The sequence below is a fragment of the Plasmodium cynomolgi genome, chromosome 13 (genome assembly GCF_000321355.1).
Source record: "Plasmodium cynomolgi strain B DNA, chromosome 13, whole genome shotgun sequence".
NCBI lineage: Eukaryota > Apicomplexa > Aconoidasida > Haemosporida > Plasmodiidae > Plasmodium > Plasmodium cynomolgi.
The window spans coordinates 292,459-312,227 of record NC_020406.1 but is presented as its reverse complement, the minus strand read 5'-3'; the positions used below and the strand labels follow the sequence as shown (position 1 = coordinate 312,227).

General features: G+C 40.7%; 4 protein-coding genes across 4 annotated transcripts in view; 2 read left to right on the top strand and 2 right to left on the bottom strand.

Annotated features, from left to right (window-relative positions):
- Window positions 1–43: 43 nt before the first annotated feature.
- Window positions 44–13,344, bottom strand: PCYB_131670 (hypothetical protein; the record flags this gene model as incomplete). Its single annotated transcript, XM_004224191.1, has 5 exons — window positions 44–184; window positions 363–519; window positions 724–3,977; window positions 4,183–12,884; window positions 13,149–13,344. The coding sequence occupies 2 exons, from the start codon at window positions 13,342–13,344 to the stop codon at window positions 4,183–4,185; spliced, it is 8,898 nt and encodes a 2,965-aa protein (XP_004224239.1). The 3' UTR covers window positions 44–184; window positions 363–519; window positions 724–3,977.
- Window positions 13,345–14,376: 1,032 nt separating this feature from the next.
- On the bottom strand, window positions 14,377–15,099 carry PCYB_131660 (50S ribosomal protein L29; the record flags this gene model as incomplete). The annotated part of the gene is made up of 2 exons (XM_004224190.1): window positions 14,377–14,628; window positions 14,881–15,099. 2 exons carry the CDS (start codon window positions 15,097–15,099, stop codon window positions 14,377–14,379), a joined length of 471 nt encoding a protein of 156 aa, XP_004224238.1.
- Window positions 15,100–15,474: 375 nt separating this feature from the next.
- PCYB_131650 (hypothetical protein) lies at window positions 15,475–17,109 on the top strand (the record flags this gene model as incomplete). Its single annotated transcript, XM_004224189.1, has 2 exons — window positions 15,475–15,805; window positions 15,994–17,109. The coding sequence occupies exons 1-2, from the start codon at window positions 15,746–15,748 to the stop codon at window positions 17,107–17,109; spliced, it is 1,176 nt and encodes a 391-aa protein (XP_004224237.1). The 5' UTR covers window positions 15,475–15,745.
- Window positions 17,110–18,167: 1,058 nt separating this feature from the next.
- The window catches only part of PCYB_131640 (hypothetical protein), a gene marked incomplete at both ends in the record, with an annotated part of 1,682 nt that continues 80 nt past the window's right edge, over window positions 18,168–19,769 (top strand). The window contains one exon of the mRNA XM_004224188.1: window positions 18,168–19,769. This exon is cut by the window's right edge and continues 80 nt beyond it. Coding sequence (XP_004224236.1) covers window positions 18,170–19,769 — 1,600 coding nt within the window.

The following is a 19,769-nucleotide window of genomic DNA, read 5'->3' as shown; positions in this document are numbered from 1 at the left end:
GGTGAGGCCCTGTGGAGACGCCTCCCCCCAATGTAGACTTGTTCTAAAAGTTCATTTTCATTTTCTTCTTTTCCATTTTTTTTTTCTCCCTCCTTTTTAACTTATTTAGGGTAAACAGCTTGGGATTTTTCAAGGCTAACAAATTCTTCTTTTTTTTTTTGATAAACCTAATTCGGTTGATCCTCTGCAGGGGGAAGTAAAAAAAAAAAAAAAAATGGGCACACATATGTAATGCATGTACTGTGCGCATGCGATAAAATTTGCAGTCTTTCGCTTTGGGTGAACCATAAAATTGTTACATACATAATGCGTATAGAAAAAAAAAAAAAAAAAGGCACTATTTTTCTTCTTTTTAAATGTACCTGTCTCGCTTGAATAAAGGCCTTATTAAAAGTGCCCCTATCGTTTTGAAGTTTTTCCTCCAGAAGAGAAATAATGTACCACGCATAGCTCGATAGGTAAAGGAGCTTATTGTACGTGTTCACTTCTTCGAAAATGTTTTCATCCTCGACAAAGTATCTGCAAAAAAAAAAAGGGAAGGATGGAAACCCAAGAAAATGGCACTTTTGAGCAGTATAAAAGTACTGAAGGAGCATCACTCGAGTGGTCACAATTAATATATAAACACGTTTATTCACGCAGGAATTGGGGCACACCACAGGTAAGTAGAGTGCACATAATGCGTACTAGACAAACACGCATCGTGCGCGCGGAGAAACTTACTTCTTTTTAAATATGGAAGCTACTTTGTATAAGGAGGGGAGGACGATGTTAATTATCTCATTCTCGAGGGTCCATAGATCTTGGGGGAAATCTTGAATTATATTTTTATACGTATTTAAAATTGTTAGAATTCTCACAAAAGATTTTTTCTTGTTTATCAAATGGATGTTTATGGCACGTGAGAGGGTAACGATGACAAGGAAAAATTTGCTGTAGGACAGCATTTCCTTGGTTATTTTCAAATTTGGCATCATTAAGGTTCCCACTCGATCGTAAGAAGTATTTTTATCTTGCTCATTCTGATCTTTCTCCAAAATTATGTTCACTTTTTGGAATTCTTCGTCTCCTTCGACATCACTTGCGCCGCTAAAATGGTTGTCCATTTGGCTTTCTTTTGTGGAAGTCTCCTGGGCAGGGCCATTTAGAGCACCGGTGACATGTGAATGCTCTGAGTTTTTACCACAAGATGAATCACCGCACCCTTTCACTTCGCCGTGATTTTCCGCATAGTACCTCTCATACGCCACTCCTTTGCTATCGCTTTGATCATCAAACCCGTTGGTAATCCACGGGAAGTTAACCAACAGCACGCAAATCTTGGAGAGGAAAACACTAATTTTTCTATGGTATATATAGAAATGTTCGAGAAAGTATGAATTTAAAAGAAGTGACAGAACTTTTTTTAAAATCAGGTTGATAATAAATTTATCAGAAGAAAACAACTTGACCAGTAGGAGAGGAAAAAACGGACGTGCCATTTTGTTACTTATATAATTTAGCATCATCTTCAACGATATGATTTGCACATATGGGTTTTTATTGAACAGTCCATTTTGAATGATCAAATTCCAGAAGTACAGAAAGTACAAAATTAATTTGTCATGTATTGTATCTTCGTTGGCTGGTGCGTTTGGTTCTTCTTCCCCATCCGCTGGATACCCTCCGTTTGGATACTCTACTCGGTCCTCCTTTAAAAAATAGCGCTTGTACATTTTATGGGCGTGTTTTTCATGCACCAGATTTTCTATCAAGTCTATGTCTATGTGGGCAAAAATTTGCTCTAGTGCCTTGTAAAAGAGGTATACTAAATCTTTGTCCATCTGTGCGTATATCTCATAGTTGCTACTAAAATGGGTAATGTTTTGCGCTGAGGTTACTACATGAAGAGACAGTTTGTCCTCCTTCATGAACGCTTTCACATCAGAGCATGTCCTATCGATTAGATAAAACATGGCCGATAGGAACAAATCTTCTAATTGGCTTTTCATAAAAAGGATGATGTCACTGGGGGGGGCCAAATCTACAATGTTGCTTCCATTTGGGCTCTTCTTAGTATTGTACTTTTTTGTGCTTTTTAGTAATTCTTTTATGAAGTAGTTTCTAATGGTGTTGTGCCCCTTGCTTGGGGTGTCTTCCTCAAGGGAGTTACCCACACTAAGTGCATCTTGGCGACATGTACTAGATTCCCTGTTTCCGTAATTTTCCGTCGATTCGTCACTCCCCTGCAATGTTAGCTGCAATATTTTGTCGCGCCTGCCTTTTTGATGCTCCTTCGATACTGCACTACGCTCATCCTGCGCTAGCTTATCATCACCCTGAATCATTTGCCCGTATGAAGCAATCCGCTCGGAAAAAATGGAAGAGAAAAGGGGAAGCAAATACAAGTAGGTATACGTGAAAGATGCCTTTGCGCAAAAGAGTAAGTTATGCTTTAACATTTTATACGAATTACAAACATAGGTCAAATCGTTCACTTGTTGGAAGAGTAATGTGGTCAAAAAAATGTACATCTTTTTGCATTTGTAATTTGTTTCATTAGTAAAATGCACTATAATGCTCGCGAAAATAACGTAATAAAATTCCTCCTTTAATAACTTGGCGTTAGCTCTGTTGAGGAAGACGTACAGGGCATTCAAAGTGGCAATCCTGGAGTCATCATTTTCATCATTTAAATTATTTAAAATTTGGAAAAACTTTTTTTTCTTTTCCTTCTTTGATATAGGAAATCGCATCAAAAAATCGACATAAATCTGTCCACACAGAAATGATAATTTCATATTATGAGACTCTTCTATCATGATGTTGAAAATTTGATCAATGCAGCTGTTCATTTTTAGGATAATTGTCCCCTTCTTGATAATATTATTTATGTCTTCCCTCAGCATGCAGTTTTTAAATAATATTAGCAACTCCCACACGTGATTTTTACTTTCTAGTAGCAGCGAAATTTGGTTAAGTAGGCAGTATCGTAGAGTGTTCGTCGATTCTTCTTGTTCGTCTTGCAAATATTCTCCCCCCTCCAGGGTGGGATAATACATAGATAAGACTTTTTCGTCTAGCAAATAATTCAGCTTTTTCTGTTTCTTCAATTTGGCTGTGTCCCCAAGCGGGTCATGGGGATTCCTTCTGTTTGTGCCTTCTTCCAATTTTCTCTTTTTCTTCGAAACGGTGTCACCATTTGAGGGCTCCTCAACACTATCACTAGGTTTTCCGCGACTAGATAGATCCGAATTCAGCCAAGAGATAATATCATTTTTGTTGTTGCCCCGTATGAGATATGTCAACGTGTCAATGCATGACAGAATGAGCTTGTCAAATTCTTTGCTGTAATAATTGGGGATATTTTTTAATATATCTACGGATGAGAGAATAATTAATTTTCCAAACTTTTTAAAATCGCTAAATTTCTTTTTTTTAATAATTTTGATGCACTTGGAGGCTAATACAAATACGTCTTCCTTTCCGTAGCAGAAGAAGTACACGAGGAGTGGTTCAATTAGTCCTATAAATTCAGGGAAGCTTGAAAAGGAGTCCCCATGATTATGGTTTACTACCCCTTTGTTATCAGTTCTGTTCCCAACCGTGGTGACGACTGCCTCTGTGGCGCTTCCCTTGTCATTACCGATAGACGTGAATCTCCCCTTCTGAGCGTTTTCATTTTCGCTAGGCGATCTATCATCCACGGTGGTGGACATGGAGTAGCAAGTTGACGTTTCTTTGATCGCTCCGCCAGGGTACCTCTCACCGTGGAGAGTACCATCAAGGTTGTCATTAGCATCGGTTATGAGACCATCTCCATTACTTCTTAACCTTCTCTCCGTGAACAACTCTGATGAGCGCTTAACCACGTAAGCTAACAACTTGAGGGCAACCCTAGCCAACACCTGTGCGAGGACCTGGAAATCAAATTTCTTCGTCTTTCCAATAGCGTCATAAATGCTTTTCTCCTGAAATGACCCCTGTATTATATGCATATTGTTGTTCCCTTTGGAAGGGAAATGTACCCATTTGTGTTGGTAATTAAGTCCCAAGTACCTCTCCTCCACTGCTTCCTGGGGCACATAAAATTGGATACCCTTTTTGAAGCTGCCAAAGGTTTGCACTGCTTGGTCAGAGACGTTATATTTAAAAAGTAGAATAGCGCAATTTTGCATAACACTGCGTAAATTTTGATAATTATCACCTCTGAAAAAATACACCGATTTTGTTAACAGTTTGTAAATAATGTTTAGAACAAAATCGGGGGAGAGACGTTTGTTCTCTTCTATTCCTTTTACAAAATTGTTGAAGTAAGACGACACGATAAAAATGTATTTTTTTAAAAATAAAATTTTTATCCACTTCATTATTTTCGAAAGATTCCCCACTAAATAAGCTTTCTAAAAATGTGAGGATATTATTTTCTATGCATTTTTCAGGTACTATATTTGTTAACAGCTTAATGATATTCTTTCCATAGGTCTTTTTGCTTTCCTTCGTTTTTCTTTTTATATGCTTCTTGTTAACATCATCCGTATTTTTGTCAATTTCGTTTATTATTTCTAGCTTGATCATGTTAAAGATGTTGGTGCAGAAGGCGTCGTGCGGGGTGTTCGTGCAATCTGGTGAAGCCGCGAAAGGGGCCTTCTTCCTGCCTCTGCCGCTGTTCTGAGTGGCGCTACTTCCGTTGAACCGCTCGGAGTCCTTCCCCTTGGACCTTTTGATATTCCCATCGTTCAACGCGTTGAGGCCGATGGTTAAGTAATTCTTGTCTAAAAATTTGTCCTTCTTGTTTAGTACAGATTCCAGGATGGAGTTAACCGTGCACAAAAATATCGGCACGTGATATCCCTTGGTCAGGTAATCCGACATCTGCTTTATGATCAAATCGAAGTAGTTCAAACCGAGGTACATGGAAATAAAACACATCGTCTTCTTCGATTCACTTCTTACATTGTTATTTTTGGACGATAAACAAAAACATAATTTGTATATTATTTTGTGTAACTCTTTCTCAAAATTGTAATTCATTTTGTTTAGAATTACTAAAAATGATATGACGATGTCGGCCTTGGCCACTGCCTCCTTGTTTTTGTAATCAACGACTTGGTCGTTTATGTAGCTCTTTTGTTTTTTCTTTTCGTTCGTCGCAGATTTGTCGAACATTAGCAGCTTTAGCTGCGGGAGGATGCGCCGGACAAACTTGTGGCACAGCGGGCTGGGACTGCTCCGCCCCGTCGGTTCGGCCTCCACAGGTGCGTCCCCCTCTGGTGCGTCCCCCTCTGGTGCGGTCTTCACAGGTGCGACCTCCTCTGGTGCGGTCTTCACAGGTGCGACATCCTCTGGTGCGGTCTTCACATGCTGCTCCTCCACTGCAGTCTCTACCCCTTTGACTCCTCCCAGTTCGATCCCTTCACTTTGCTCCGCGGCGCGGCTTACCTCGTCCTCGTTTCGAAATCCATCCGAGGCTGCTCCTCCTGGGCGGCCCCAATTCTGATCCACGTCAATGCCCTGGAACTCCCTAAAATCGTACGTCCTCACAATGTGACTTACTGCCTTTTCGATGTATACCTTATTAAATGAGTTTTTCTTCAGCTCTGAAAGAAGCAGCTCCAGGAGGTTATAAACAACTTTGATGCCTACCCTCTCCGTGCAGGTACCAAGCAGCTTTATGCTATTTGCGCTGAGAGTTTTGTTGTATGTTTCTTTTTTTGAACTCCTTTGGAGAATGTAATTCAGTGCAAGTGGAATTACAACCTTAGAAATCGTGTAGTAGCATAATAGGGGGGTAATGACAACTAATTTTTCCACACCTTTGGAGTTGTTTTCTGATTTAAGATCTATTATATTTTGGATTATGGATCTACGTTCATTATTTTCTTCATTTTTTCTTCCCTTTTGATGAGACTTACTCTCATGGAACGTTCCAACTACGTTGTGATGTAAGTCGTGAAATAGTAACCTTTCCAACATTTTGAAGTTCGTCTTTTCCTGTTCGGAGGGGTGCGTCTCCTCATTCTTCTTCGCCTTCACAGCGCTAAAGCAGAACAAAGAATCTGTATCTGCATTGAGTATATAATTTTTTACCAGCGAATTTTTAACCTCCCTTAAAAATGGTTCAACATCTAATCGTTTGAGTGCATCCATGTGGGGGTTAACTAGCTTTATAGTTGTGAGGATAATCTGCAGCGCAATTTTGGTAAAATCGTTGACGTTCTTTTTTAGTGCGTTGAGCGCTTTGGGTATTATAATATTAACTACGAAATGGACACATATTTTGACGTCTCTTGCGATGCTCAGGTGATGAATATTTTCATCGTTCCTTTCATATTCCTGCAGTAGCCATTTCAACAATTGGGGGAAGAACAAAACGAACTGCACGGATTTGTCTCTAACCATTTCATTGGTCGATTCGTTAAAAATTAAAAAGGAGCAGTGCCTCACGAGGATTTCATGGAACAACTTGTTGCTATTTGAAAACAGGTGATCAAAGGTATATTTCCGGAGTGTCTTCCTCTCCTCGCTCTTCTTCCCCTTCTTTACCTCTCCACTACTGTTGCAGCTTCTTATTAGGTACCCCTCCCCTTCCAGCGCATAACCCCTCATAACAGTGGACATTTTCATATTGCACAAATCGAGGAAAATTAAAAACTGCACATCCGCATCGTATTCGTGGTAGGAGTTCCTCTCATTGCAAATGTTCAGGCCGCAAAATATCTGGGCAATCTGAAGGAAGGTGTAATAATAATTCTTCCTCCTGGCCTGGTCATTTTTTAATGGAATTTTCACGATATTCTTTAGGACCACTTTGGAGTTATAATTAAGCTCGTTTGTTTTTTTTAAAAAAGTGTCCATATTTTTTTTAAACTTTTCTAAATATCTGTTTATGTTTCTAATTTTTAAAAAGATGCAACCAATCATAACTAGGAGATCCCCAGCGAGGACTCTACAACTTACATCATAGCATCTCTGGACAATTTCGTATACCACGTTTTTTAGTTTGAAGCATACGTACAATTTGTGCGCATGGTGATAAGAGTGCATATAAGATGAGTGTAGGCTTCTTTTTCTCTCACGTTTTTTTTCTTGTACATTGTCTATATGGGACAGATTTGCACATCTGGTCGTGGCGTTCCTCGCTGCATCCTGATAGCAAGAAAAATTGCAATTTGTTTTCTTTTTTCCCCTCCACCTTGGGTGCTCACTTTCCCCCCTTGATATATTAATGAGTAATCTCTTCAAAGCTACCAATATGAGTTTCAGCTTCTGCACGTGGTCAGAATTTGTACTATGTAACGACTTGGCATTGATAAGCACGAAGGTGATAATTATATTAATGACGTGCAAATTGTACGTTTGGTTTTTGTTTACAGCAGATAATTCAATTAGAATGTATAGTTCTTTATTGCTAATAATTTTTAACTCATCCGTTTTGCTTTTTTTGCGGAGTGTAGTTCCCTTTTCCTTTTCTACAAGGAACTCTTTGTACCTTCTTAAAATGGTTTTCTTAATGCATACGATAATGTCCGAAATGAGCGGCTTCAATATCTTCATGCCTTTCAAAGTGGACACATCAGAGCGTTTTCTCATTTCCACTATGGTGAGTACTCCTTCCCTATTTTTGCTTCTCCCCCGAATGCGCTCTTGCCCCTTTTGGGAGGCTTCCCCTTTACGCCAATTCAGCTCGTTCTCATTCAAATGGTCATAACCACATAGGCGCAAAACGACATCGAATACCTTCTCCGCGAGTGCGTTCCATTCACTGTGACTTAATCGACTGACAACTATTTGGTTGTTTACAGCTTTTATTAAAACGGATAAAGAGTTAGGTATGATGCTCTGGTAGAACCCGTGATACGATTCGTTCTTGCTCCAAATGTCAAACAAAATTTTCAGGAACAAATTTGATTTGCCTATGTTCTTCACATTTTTTCGGAACATGAAGGCGAAGAAATCTTTGGCCTTTTCCAAATTGCGATTTGTCATTTCGTAGTTTAGCATGATGAACTGGATGTGCTCGATGCACTTCTTGTTGGCGTTCTTCAGATAGGAGCTCTTCGCGCTCAGTTCGACACGGTGTTCGCAGGGGGGGTCACTCTCACAGTGGTGGTTGCGGTCATGGTCACACTCCTGATCAAACTTGTGACCAAACTCGTGGTGGTGGTCTTTCGCCTGGTCCTTGTACTCCCTTTCTCCGGGGTTACTAATTCTGTGGGCCGCCTCCCCCTCCTCGCCGCTTCCACATTTGTCTCGATTCTCCATCTTCTTAACCACCAGGAAAATCCTCCTCTCCTTCGCCTTCTTTTTCATCAGGTGGTACACATTGATGTAGTGCGCTATGGTGACAAAGACTTGGAAAAAAAACTCCATGTAGGTGTCCAGCTTATACTTCATGATCTTCAGTATCTCGATAAAAAGACTAAAGCTTTTGTTGAAGTGGACGTTTTTAAAAAGCGCATCTTTCTTTATTTCAATTATGTAATTTCCGAAGTGCCAACTGGAGTGATTAAAGGTATCGTCGTAGCAGAGGGAAATTTCTTCCCCACTGTTTGTACTCGCCGCTTCACCCGCCACCGCACTCACCGCTCGCGTATCACATTGGTATCTCCAGTGCGCCGCAAAGCTCCCCTGACAATTGGTGAGGAAACTGATCAACACCTTCTCCTTGTCTCCGTACCTAAGCAAGTTGCCATAGTCAATTGAACCCTCGTATACATTCACCAAGGGGTACACTACAGATATAAGGATATGGCAATAATTGTCGCAAGAAATGTTGGACAGGTAAAAAATCATATTCTTCTTCAATTTTTTATTTCCTTTTTTCATTTTATTTTTTAAAATGCAGAAAATGATTTTTATCAAGATGGGGATAATCTCCTTGCTATCTTCCTCTTTTATGTTCAACAGTAACTTGGTAATATTGATGTTCTTCTCCAGTAGCATTTCCTCAATGTCGTTTTTGTAGTTGTTTAGTTTCTCGTTGTACGAGCACAGTATATGCAAAAATTTTATCATGTTGGGGATGTTCAAAATGTGCATGTTGTGCTCAAATTTGCTGACGAAGGTTTTTACGGCATGGGTGATTTGGTCAACTTGTGGCTGCGTAGAAGTGACAGACAGGGAAGAGCCCCCATGTGCGTGACATAACTCATTCAAACTCCCAACAATGTCAAAGACCACATTCAACAGCGAGTAATATTTTAACTCCTGGAAGAAGCATCTGAAATTGCCATTAATATAGCTCATTATCCAAACGTACATGTCTAGCAGTTTCGTTCTGTACGATTTGTTAAGGCTGTTCGCTTGCGGCACGATCACCATATGAATAGTGGCGAATGCAATTTTGAGGGAATTTTCAGCATTCAGATTTTTGCTTCCTGGCAATGTGGGCGGTGCATTGCTCCTCAGAATGCTTACATACTGTCGCATATTAATTTCGCACTCTTCTATGTTCCGCCAAATGAGGTTCCTCAGGGGGGCACCGCTCCCACTGTGATTCTCTCGTCCGTCCACCTCCTCTACAAAATGCTTCGCATTGCCATCCGCATTACCATCCGCATTGTCATCCGCAGTGTTCTCTTTCTCACAGCTTTCACTCGCGGAATCTCCACCTGGAGCAGTTTTTCTGCCCACCTCCTCCTCCACAGCGAGCAGCTTTTCCTTACCCATTTTGAATACCCCGTTTAGTACAAAAAAATAGTATTCCAGCTGGTGCCGATAACCCTTTTCGTCGTCCATTTGTTTGTCTACGCTGTACGAACGCAGAAAATTTTTGACGTGAACAGTGATTGCCTTGGGGATACTCACCATGCTAGCACTTAACAGATAAACCAATTCGACAATACAAATTTTTGTGGTCACCTTCAGCAAGTAATCGCTAAAAATGTTGCGGTTTTTAAAAAAGGTCAAATAATTTACTACGTCAATAATTTTGGATTCATAAACCTTTTCGTACGTAGCTAAGTATTCTTGATTTTCTAAATAAATGAGACAATCAAAAAGGGGCAACAGTTTGGCGTAGCAAGCAGAGTTACTACTCTCCCCCGATGTAATGTTGTTCTCATTTGTAGTATAATAACTTCCTTTGTCCCTTTTGAGTGCTATACATATGCCTACTACGAATTGGATAATTTGCAGGAACTCCTTCCTATTCCCCTTGTCGTAGCAGAGAAACAGCTTTTTAAGGGCCTTTAAATATGCAAACAAGTCATCCGTTTTGTGTGCAAAAAAATTCATTTCGTTCAGGTTGGAAAGTATGTTTTTTATTTTTTTCAAGTAGTCCACACCATACACCTCGTTCTTCTCCCACTTGCTTAAACAGTTGAGTAAGAACTTGTTGTTGTTTGGAAGGACGTTTTCGATTACTTCGCTGTCTTTATACATTCCCTTCGCCAACGTTGTCATCATAATATTTCCATCAAGTATGATGCTGTTCAAGTAAAAATTCATATCGGGGGAGGTGTTCTCCTTGTGAATTTTCCTTCCTATGGAATGCCTACTTTTTAGTTTTTCCACCCTATCGCATATTTCTCCAAATATAGTAAAAAAATTGTCCTCCTCCTTTTTGTTACCACTGCGTTTTGTGCATAGAAGTAGTATGGCCCCGTCGGTTCTGCTTATCTCTGTTAGTAGGCTGACGTATGCAAATAAAAACTGTATCACTGTTTGGAGATTTTTCTGAGGTTCATTTAGAACCTCTTCCCCGTTTTTCACGTGTGTGGAACTGTTCACATTGGTACACTCATTAATTCGCCTCAAAATTGAAAGTATGTTTGTTACTTTTTCAAAGGTGATGGAAAATAAATTATGAAGCTCTGTTTGCATTTGTGTTGGGGAATCCTCCTTGCTGATGTTGTTCTTATGCTTTTTGTCAGTCCCATGGTGGAAGGCATTCCACTCTCTACTGGGTCTGCAGTAGTCCGTCTGCTCATCTGCGCATAAGTCTCCATTTTGTAGTTTCTTCTTGTGAAGGTTTTTACACTCTCCATCATCCTCCTCCTCCGCGGCGCTACTCTCCCTTCCTGTTGAGCTCTTCAAAATGTCAAACAGGAGGAATATTTTTCCCAAGTGTAAATTAGTACCCTCGTCAGAGATGTTGTAAGGGTCCGTTTTGTTAGACATGCTTTCCTTTTCGGACAAGTGGTTTGGGCCAGCTCCCTCCTTCAGTCCATCCACCATGTGGCACTCCTTTACACGCATAAATATGTCAGCCTTTTGCACATCTCTCGCTATGTTGACAAATATGCACTTCAAAACATCGTTCAGGTGTGAATCTTCGCCGCTGTGATTTTTTCTACTTAACAGTTCGTTCACGTTGAGAATGAAAGAGCGAAAGAGGGAGTCTCGAAGAGGGTGGTGGTCACTTAAGTTATTCCACTGCTCTGCAGTCACGATGCTCATAAACACCTTGACGAGGGAGGTGAACATATTTTTTATGCCTTCATTCGAAACCACGTCCCGATTTAGTAAAAAGAACATGTGGTCGTAGATATTCCATATGTAAAAAAAGGAGACATAAATTAACTTCAAACGATTCACATCTTGCGCGTATTTACTCAGTTCGCGAAGAGCGGTTTCCACAATTATACATTTCTGTTCGCTGTTTTTTTCTATCCATATGCTTAATATTTTTTTCAGAAAAAAGTTCGTACAGCTGTGGAAAATTTCTTTCGCAAAAAAGGCCTTCCTTTGCGTTTCGGAGGATTGTGCCTGGTTGTTGTTACGTACGTGTGGGTGATCGTCCCTAAACTGGTCGTTGTCGTTGCTGTCGTTGCTGTTGTTGCTGCTTCTGCTGCTGTTCCCAAGTTCGGAGCTCCTCTCTGGTGCTCCATCTGGAGCATGGCTAGGTGGAGAAGGCTCCGCTCCGCCGTCATCCTCATCTTGCAAATCATGCGCAGTGGCTACTACCTCGCTACTGTGCCCCTCCGCGTTGGCTAAAGAGGGAAAAATTGAGGAGACCCCGTTTGGGCCCCTTTGACTGATCAGCAAATGCAACGCATCTGTATTTTGGTCAGACTGAACTAACACATCGGTGTAGTATCTTCTAAACAGGATAGAGTAATTTCTCAAAATGAAGGTTAGAAATATTTCCACAAATTCAAATGTCCCATTTTTCGTAAAATTATAAATATCAATGAGGAAGTTTGCTACTGCCTTTTTTAGGAAGTGCATACACTGTGTGTCCTCAATTGGTTCATAATGACTCTCCGTCTCTTCACAATAATATGTCTCCTTTAGGAATAGTGAATAAATTATAAACTTCAAAAAGGGTAATGTTTTTCTGGACAGTTTGTCTTTGTCCACTTTTAGAGCTTCTAACATGAGGAGGCTCAGCGTGTCACAATAATCTTTCACTTTGTTCCTTTTCAAAAAATCGCAAAAAGAAAATAACTTTTGAAAACACTGCATTAAATCGTGTAGCAATAATTTCCTCAACAGATAAGAAAAACTATCCGCAATGAAAATTTTTATGATACTATTTCGATGTTGTAACAGTGGTAGGGATATTTTTATATACTTATCCACGTTACTTATGATTTTTCTATTCATTATTCGAAATATATTTGTATAGGTATTAAATATTTCCTCTAACAAGTCTAGATTGTTGAAATTAATTTTATCGTATAATATTTTTAAAATATGATCTATGTATTTTTTGCTTTCATCTTTTAAATCCTTTATGAGGATCACCAACAATTTGTAGAAATAATTTTCGTCATTTTGGATTTTGCTATTTTCTATGTACTTCAAAATGGTACCAAAAATTCTGTCCTTGTTTAGCAAAATGAGCATTAGATTTTTCGCATATGGTTGTAATTCTCTGCAGCATTTTTTGAAGTCACTGTTGAAGCAGTTTTGGGGGTACACCTGGAGCGCTGCGTAAAAGTTCGTTCTTTTGAGGTCTATCAAAGGGGGTGCAAAAAAAAAAAATAAATAAAAAGCAATATGGTGGGGCGAGTAAGCAAAACTGACCATACCGCAACTGCGGTTAGTGGGGAAGGAGACGCGCGCGCAGTTCACCCTGTGCGGCGGTGGAAACGAAGGAACACAGTTCACGGCTCACTGGTGACGCGCATACGGTGTAAATGTTGACGTATATACCACCGCTCATATATACAACCCCAACACGCATGCATGCGCGGGGCGAATTCGCATTGCTTCCTTACCTTCGGCATCCTTGGATTCGTGACTTATCCACTGTGAAGTGAAACCATCGTCGTAGTTCGCACCTCCGAGTACGCTACATGCCTGCAGCTTTTCCTTCTCATTAATTTCTTTTATTCTGTCGTAGAAGGAGACGAAGTTTCCCTTCCTCTTTTTGTTCTTTAATTTCAATTTGATATTCTTCAACGACTTCTTCATTTTTTACAATTTGGAAAATGACTCAATGGAAATGAGTTGACAAGAAGGGACGGCCTTTTTACAGGTCATACGTCCCACGCACAGAAATTCCAAACCGATGCTTCTGTACAACGAGCATATTAATTATATGTAGATGCCCGCGTATACATCCTTTCCGCTTCTTCCTTTTAACTATTTATGCGAAGAAATAGGAGAACGTAAAAACATGGGCTAAGAAATGTTCTGCCAAAAATTGCCAAGTGGTTGGGAAGTTGAAGCAATTCTTCGCAACCGCGTGGAAGTAACGGCTATCTGATTGAAAAAAAAAAAAAAAAACTACAAAGTAGCCCCTACGAAATGAGTCAAAAAGCTTTGTAGATGAAATACCTGCCAAGTACATATAACATGTTTTTTGCGTATAGGAAAAAATACTCCGTTTGGCAAAATGGGTGGAAAGAAAAAGAAAATTAATTACATTCCCGTGGGGGGTTAAAAAAAAAAGAATACATATATGGTATTATATATATTCGTATAACATATATATTGCTATGCGCGAAAATGCGCACCTCCACAAATGCACAAAAAAGATACGTTATTGCAAATTATCGTTATGCATCTGTTTCGATCAAATTGACAAAAAAAGGTGAGGCAATAAAGGTGGGGAAAAAATGTGAGGCAATAAAAGAGAGGCAATAAAAGTGAGGCAATAAAAGTGAGGCAACAAAGGTGAGGCAATACAAGTGAGGCAAAAAATTTTTCAGGTCGAACAGGTGCTTGAACATACGGAAAAATACGCTATATGCATATATGCCCCCATTATGCAGATCCCAATATAGGCGTCGGCTCATGCTCATGTAAGCCTGCAAAAACAGGCGCTGCTAGAGTGATTCGTCAAATTGGGGCCTCTTCTCATAAAGCGCGAACGTTCGACAAGAAGTTGTTCACACGTAAGTGGATATGAACAAACGTTTTAAGAAAATAAAACGGGTTATATATTTCCCGTGGTTCCTTTTCCCAGAGTCATGTTTTCGTTTCATTACTACTGTTGGCTGTTCACTCTTCGTGGCTACTTGGCTCCTTTGCTTCTTCGTCCCCCCGTGGGGGTGGTACCGAAGTGAAGTCTGCTCCTTCAGAAGAGTTACTTTTTATCCGCACGTTCTTGTCAAGGTACCTCTCATAGTATATGGTCATCAGCTGCGCTAATTTTCGTCTAGCGTTTTTCTCGTAATAGACGTTATAGTTATGTATATCGTGAAATCCCTGGTGTTGGAACTTTTGTATGTCCAGTCTGCACTTGATGATTTCCTGCGGGGGAGTGACAAAAATGGTGCTGCGATGTTGGTGGTGAAGGGGTAAAGGCATATTTGGGGCATCTTCAGTTATGTGCCTTTCTGAGTACATGTGAAGGCTCCTTCGGGCGGCATATATATTATCAATGCAGAGGTGCCCCACGTAGGAGCGCCACGCATATGTACTGACATAGGAAAGCTGAAGAGCCAGCAACTTTGCCGTGTAGTGTAGCACTTGTCAGAATAGAACAGACGTGCGAGTGTGTACCTTCTCAAGCTCCTCAGTTGACAGCTTCCTAAGTTCCTTCGCTTTTACCCTTTTTTTGTAACAGAACAGACGACTCTGGTGATTGTTTCTATGTGCACTATTCAAATTACAACTTAAGAATAAAGAGACGCATTTTTTTTTTCTTTTTAAATTCACCCCTATAATTAAGTATGCGTTACAAAGGAGGAGAAACAATAAGGGCGTAAAATAAAGGTTCATTTTTTTTCTCCATGTATGGGTAAGAAGCATGAGGGGTTCAAACGCTTAATGTAATCATTTTGTGTGCTGATGTATACGCTTGTTTGGTCTGCTATGTGCTGTGTGTTGGCGCACAGGTCGGCTTCATCTCGCGCGTGTTTTGCTCCTGAAAAAGTGGGAAGTAAATAAGTGCCCCTTTGCCGTGTATTTTTAGTAAGCCCCTTTGGGATAAGTGCAGAAGAAAGGGCATCACGAAAAAAATAAATTACATTAAAATAAAGTAAAATTAAATGGAAGAGAGCAAAACGGGGGGGCGTGACAAAGCTGCGGCCCATTCAATGCTAACTCCTCCCTCCATGTATGCACAAACGGAGACGGCGTTCAAACCATATTTTTGACTACCCGCTGTTTAAAATGGTTCGAAAAAGAAAGCTTTTAAAATTTCGATAAAAAATGTAAAAATCGCCAAAAAGGTGGGAAAAAAAAAAAAAAAGAGGAAAATGCACGTATAACCTCACAGACTTTGCTGATGTGCCAGAAAATGTATACCTTACTTGTACTACATAAGCTTGAACGGCTTAAGGGCAGATGAACAGTTGTGGTTGGTCAACTGAGGAGTGTTTTTTTTTTTTTTTTGCCCCAAAGGAATGTCCCTAAAATTGATAAGATGAGCGTGGCATGTAAAAACCTACTTCTGCGGAGTAAATTTTTACCCTTGCGCATGGTGGTAAGCGTTTTTTTTTAAACCACAAAATGGTGCAGATGTATACGTTCACAAATGAACGCATCCACTTGGGTGATGCGACCCTCCCATTGGGCCTTCCCGAATGTGTCGATTAAGTAGCGCAATTGCACATCTGCCCCATTGCACATTTCACACTTTTTCCTTTTTTGACTTGTTTCTTTCCTGCGAAGGTGCGCAGCCACGTTGGGGATAGCAGCAAGCATGGACCTGTCCACCCAGCCAGTGGCGCAGCCACATACGACCCTTTGGAGGGCAAACGAGCAAGTACATTTTTTTGCGAAAGAAAAGGAAGCTACTCCGTCTATACGCACAACGAATTAATCAGACACTGCGATGGAAGATCCGCTAAAAAGGGGAGTACTAACGAAATGGGGCATAAATGTAATGAAATTACTTCCCATTGTGATACCCACGCGAAAAGACACAAAATTGAACGTAATGGAAAAATACTTAGCGACCTTATTTCGTTAAGGAGGATGAAAAATAAAGACTGCGAAAAGTTAAAGCTAATAAGTCAACATATTTTCAGAAACATTAATTTTTACAGTTTATACGAAATAGCGGATATTTTAAAATGTACCCATTTTTTTAGCATAATTTTAAAAAAGGAGGACCTTCACAAATTAGTGAGAAGACTCAAAGTGTTAACATTTAATCAGAAGAAGGAGGAAAAGGTGATGTACGAAATTATCCCGAATCTGTTAAGGATAAAAGTACCAAGGGAATACCAGGATAAAGCATTATCTTGTACCCTGACAACTTTTATAAATGACTTGCTGCGCTTTTGGTTGATATTGCCTCGTTCTGATATGTCTATCCCTACCCCCAGTTACTTAAGCTATGTGTACTTTGTAAAGGAGGTACAGCTAATTATTCTCAATGAGTTCTGCACGTGGTTGGATAAAAAATATGTCGATAATTCAGTGTTCACTTTTTTACAGTCATTTCAAAGCTCAGTGGGAAGAAAAAATAGACACCTAGATTACCCCTTCGTAAAAGAAGTTAGTGAAATTTTATTAAAATTAAATTGCCAAATTGAGGTCCTAAATATGTATAACTATAGTGTGCCCATTTTTGTAAAGGACTTTTATTTAATTGTAGAATGTATAGGCAATAATGACACTTTTCAGGGGACTCTTACTCTTACTCCCTATTTTTCCGAACGTTATGAGCTATTTAAAAGGCTCGGTTTCAAAGTTTTGCTTCTCTATAAGCAGCTCCTGCCGAGTGCTGCGGAGGATAAGTTAAATTTTGTGAAGCAGTCATTATATTCCATCATCAAGTAGTTTTTTAGAAACATCTTTCAGCGTTTCTAGTCCCCTTCACGCACACGCGAGCACACCTTTGTCTACGTCGGAACAGTGCAACGCGCTTCCCCTGCGTGTGTGCTATTTGTCTTTTTTTTTTTTATCGATACTCGTGTTTGTCCTTATAACTACATTACCACTTCGCATATGTACATGCATGCACTGCGCATTGGGGGCTCATCACATGTTTGCGCCCACGTTTGTGCGGTAGCTGCGAATAACAGGCACGCCACGTTGCGATTCCCCCTTATTCTGCTCCGTTTAGTTCCTCCTGGAGATTCCCTCCAAATTCTGCTTCTTTTAATTAAATTCCCCGTGGTCTCCTATATGTTAGTATCTTTTTTTTTTTTTTTTCAAAACACGCTTCTAAATTGTTATGTGCGAAATTTGTTTCGAGTGAGATGAGCTCGTAATCCGTCTACTCTCATGTGGGCACCTGTTTGGATCCCTTGCAGTCAGTTCATTTAGCGCCTTCAGTGTACTGCTCATCCACTTGGTAGTTTTTCCCGGCACGGGTGCGTCTCCGTTTAGTGTCTTCCCTCTTCTGCGGTGACTTTCCATCCACACACAAATACACACGCACGCAGCACCCTAAAGAATGAATAAGTTTGATAAAAAAAAAAAAGATGAGGAGAAAAACGTAACCAGCCACACAAAAAAATTCATATTTAAAAATGAATACAAGTACGTAGACGCAACCAACGTTTTGAAGAATATTTTTTTAAAAGACAAGAAAAAAGAACAGTCTTCCAAAAAAGCCACTCCTGTAAAAAAATATATTGTGAATAAAAATTTAAATGAGTTGATTCCTAGTAGGAAGGGTGGTAAAGGGGATGGACATCAAAAGGGAGAAAAGAAAATTAATTACCTGAGCAATGATGGTAAGCAGTTAAAGAAAGAAAAGTCTGTACGGTTTGGGCCTTCGAATAATTATGACGTGGAGAAAACGCCTTCCTATCGTAATGACAGGAATAACAGTAACACTCCTTTGAGTTCCATTCGAAACGTCCCCGCAAAGGGTTGCGTGAAACTGCCAGTGCCCAGGCCACGCAGGCGCAAAATATATTCGTCCTCCGAGGGGGAGGAGGAGGAAGAAGAGGAGGAAGTGGAGGAAGAGGAAGAAGAAATCGAAGAGGAGGAAGAGGTCGAAGTGGAGGAAGAAATCGAAGTGGAAGAAGAAATCGAAGTGGAAGAAGAGGTTGAAGAGGAGGAAGAAATCGAAGTGGAGGAAGAGGAGGAAGAGGTGGAAGAGGAGGAAGAGGAGGAAGAGGTGGAAGAGGAGGAAGTGGAGGAAGAGGTCGAAGTGGAGGAAGAAATGGAACATTCAAATGCAATAAACGAGGGCACCGAGGAAGAATGCGCCCTGAACGTGTACAGTGAAAAGGAACGAAGCTCTCGAGATGAAATGCCCGAAGGGAAAGAAGAGCACGTGAAGGAGACGGTGGAGGGGAGAAGTAGTACGGGAGAGGAGGTCGTGGATGACGCGGTGATGGATGGCGTGGTGCACAAAGTGGACGACGAGGTCGAAGCAGGTGATGAAGAAGACAACGCCGTAGACGACGACCAAGCGGACGAACTGTCAGCGGACGAACTGCCAGTGGACGAACTGCCAGCGGACGAACTGCCAGCGGACGAACTGTCAGCGGACGAACTGCCAGCGGAAGAACTTCCAACGGATGAACTTCCAACGGACGAGCTGCTAATGGACGGTGAGGCCCCCGGTGAGGGGGAAGACAATTCAGCGGGAAAAGATTTCCTCCTTCTGAGCGGCGAAATAAAAAAAAAGAATTCGGAGTCCTTACTGCTTGTAAATAAATTCATGGAAAGCTTGCTAAAATATGATGACTTTTACAATTATGCGAGTAATAGCTTAAAGAAGTACTACATCGACAAAAGAATCGACACAAATTGTAATTTTTTAAATCAAGTTGAAGTGAAAAGTGGAGATGAGGATCCTCTGAACTTATGCACAAGGGAAGCACTGATAAGCAATTTGGTCATTCCACATGACACACATGATGGGGTGGAAAATTTAAACAGGGCGACTTGCGAAGTCGACAAATCGAAAGAAGGCACGGAGCAAAATGCGGTGGTAGGTGGCGTGAATAAAAGTGACGAACTAGGCGCTTTGGTTAACGAAGGGGGTGCTGTGAAAGACGAGGCGGTGGAAGGTGAAGCAGGGAAAGAGGTTGTAGCTGTCGAAGAGGTAGCAGCTGTTGAAGAGGTGGCAGCTGTCGAAGAGGTGGCAGCTATTGAAGAGGTGACAACTGTCGAAGAGGTGGCAGCTATTAAAGAGGTGGCAGCTGTTGAAGAGGTGGCAGCTGTTGAAGAGGTGGCAGCTGTTGAAGAGGCTGACCCAGCCGAAGACGCCCATGTGGCCAAAGCTGACGTGCCCGAAGAAACCCAAGTGGCCCAAGATAACGAACAGAATGCAGAACTGCGAAGGGAGAACTCAGCCGAAATAAAAGAAAAAAAAAAAACCCCAAATAATGTCGATGATGAACAGCGCAGCAAAATTGTTGAAAATACCTTCCAGGGAAAAGAACAAATTGGGGATGGAAGTGACAAGGAAAAAGGAGGTTTAGTCAGCATGGGCAAAGAGGATGAAGAGGAAGGGGACAAAAGGGGCGAAGGAGAGA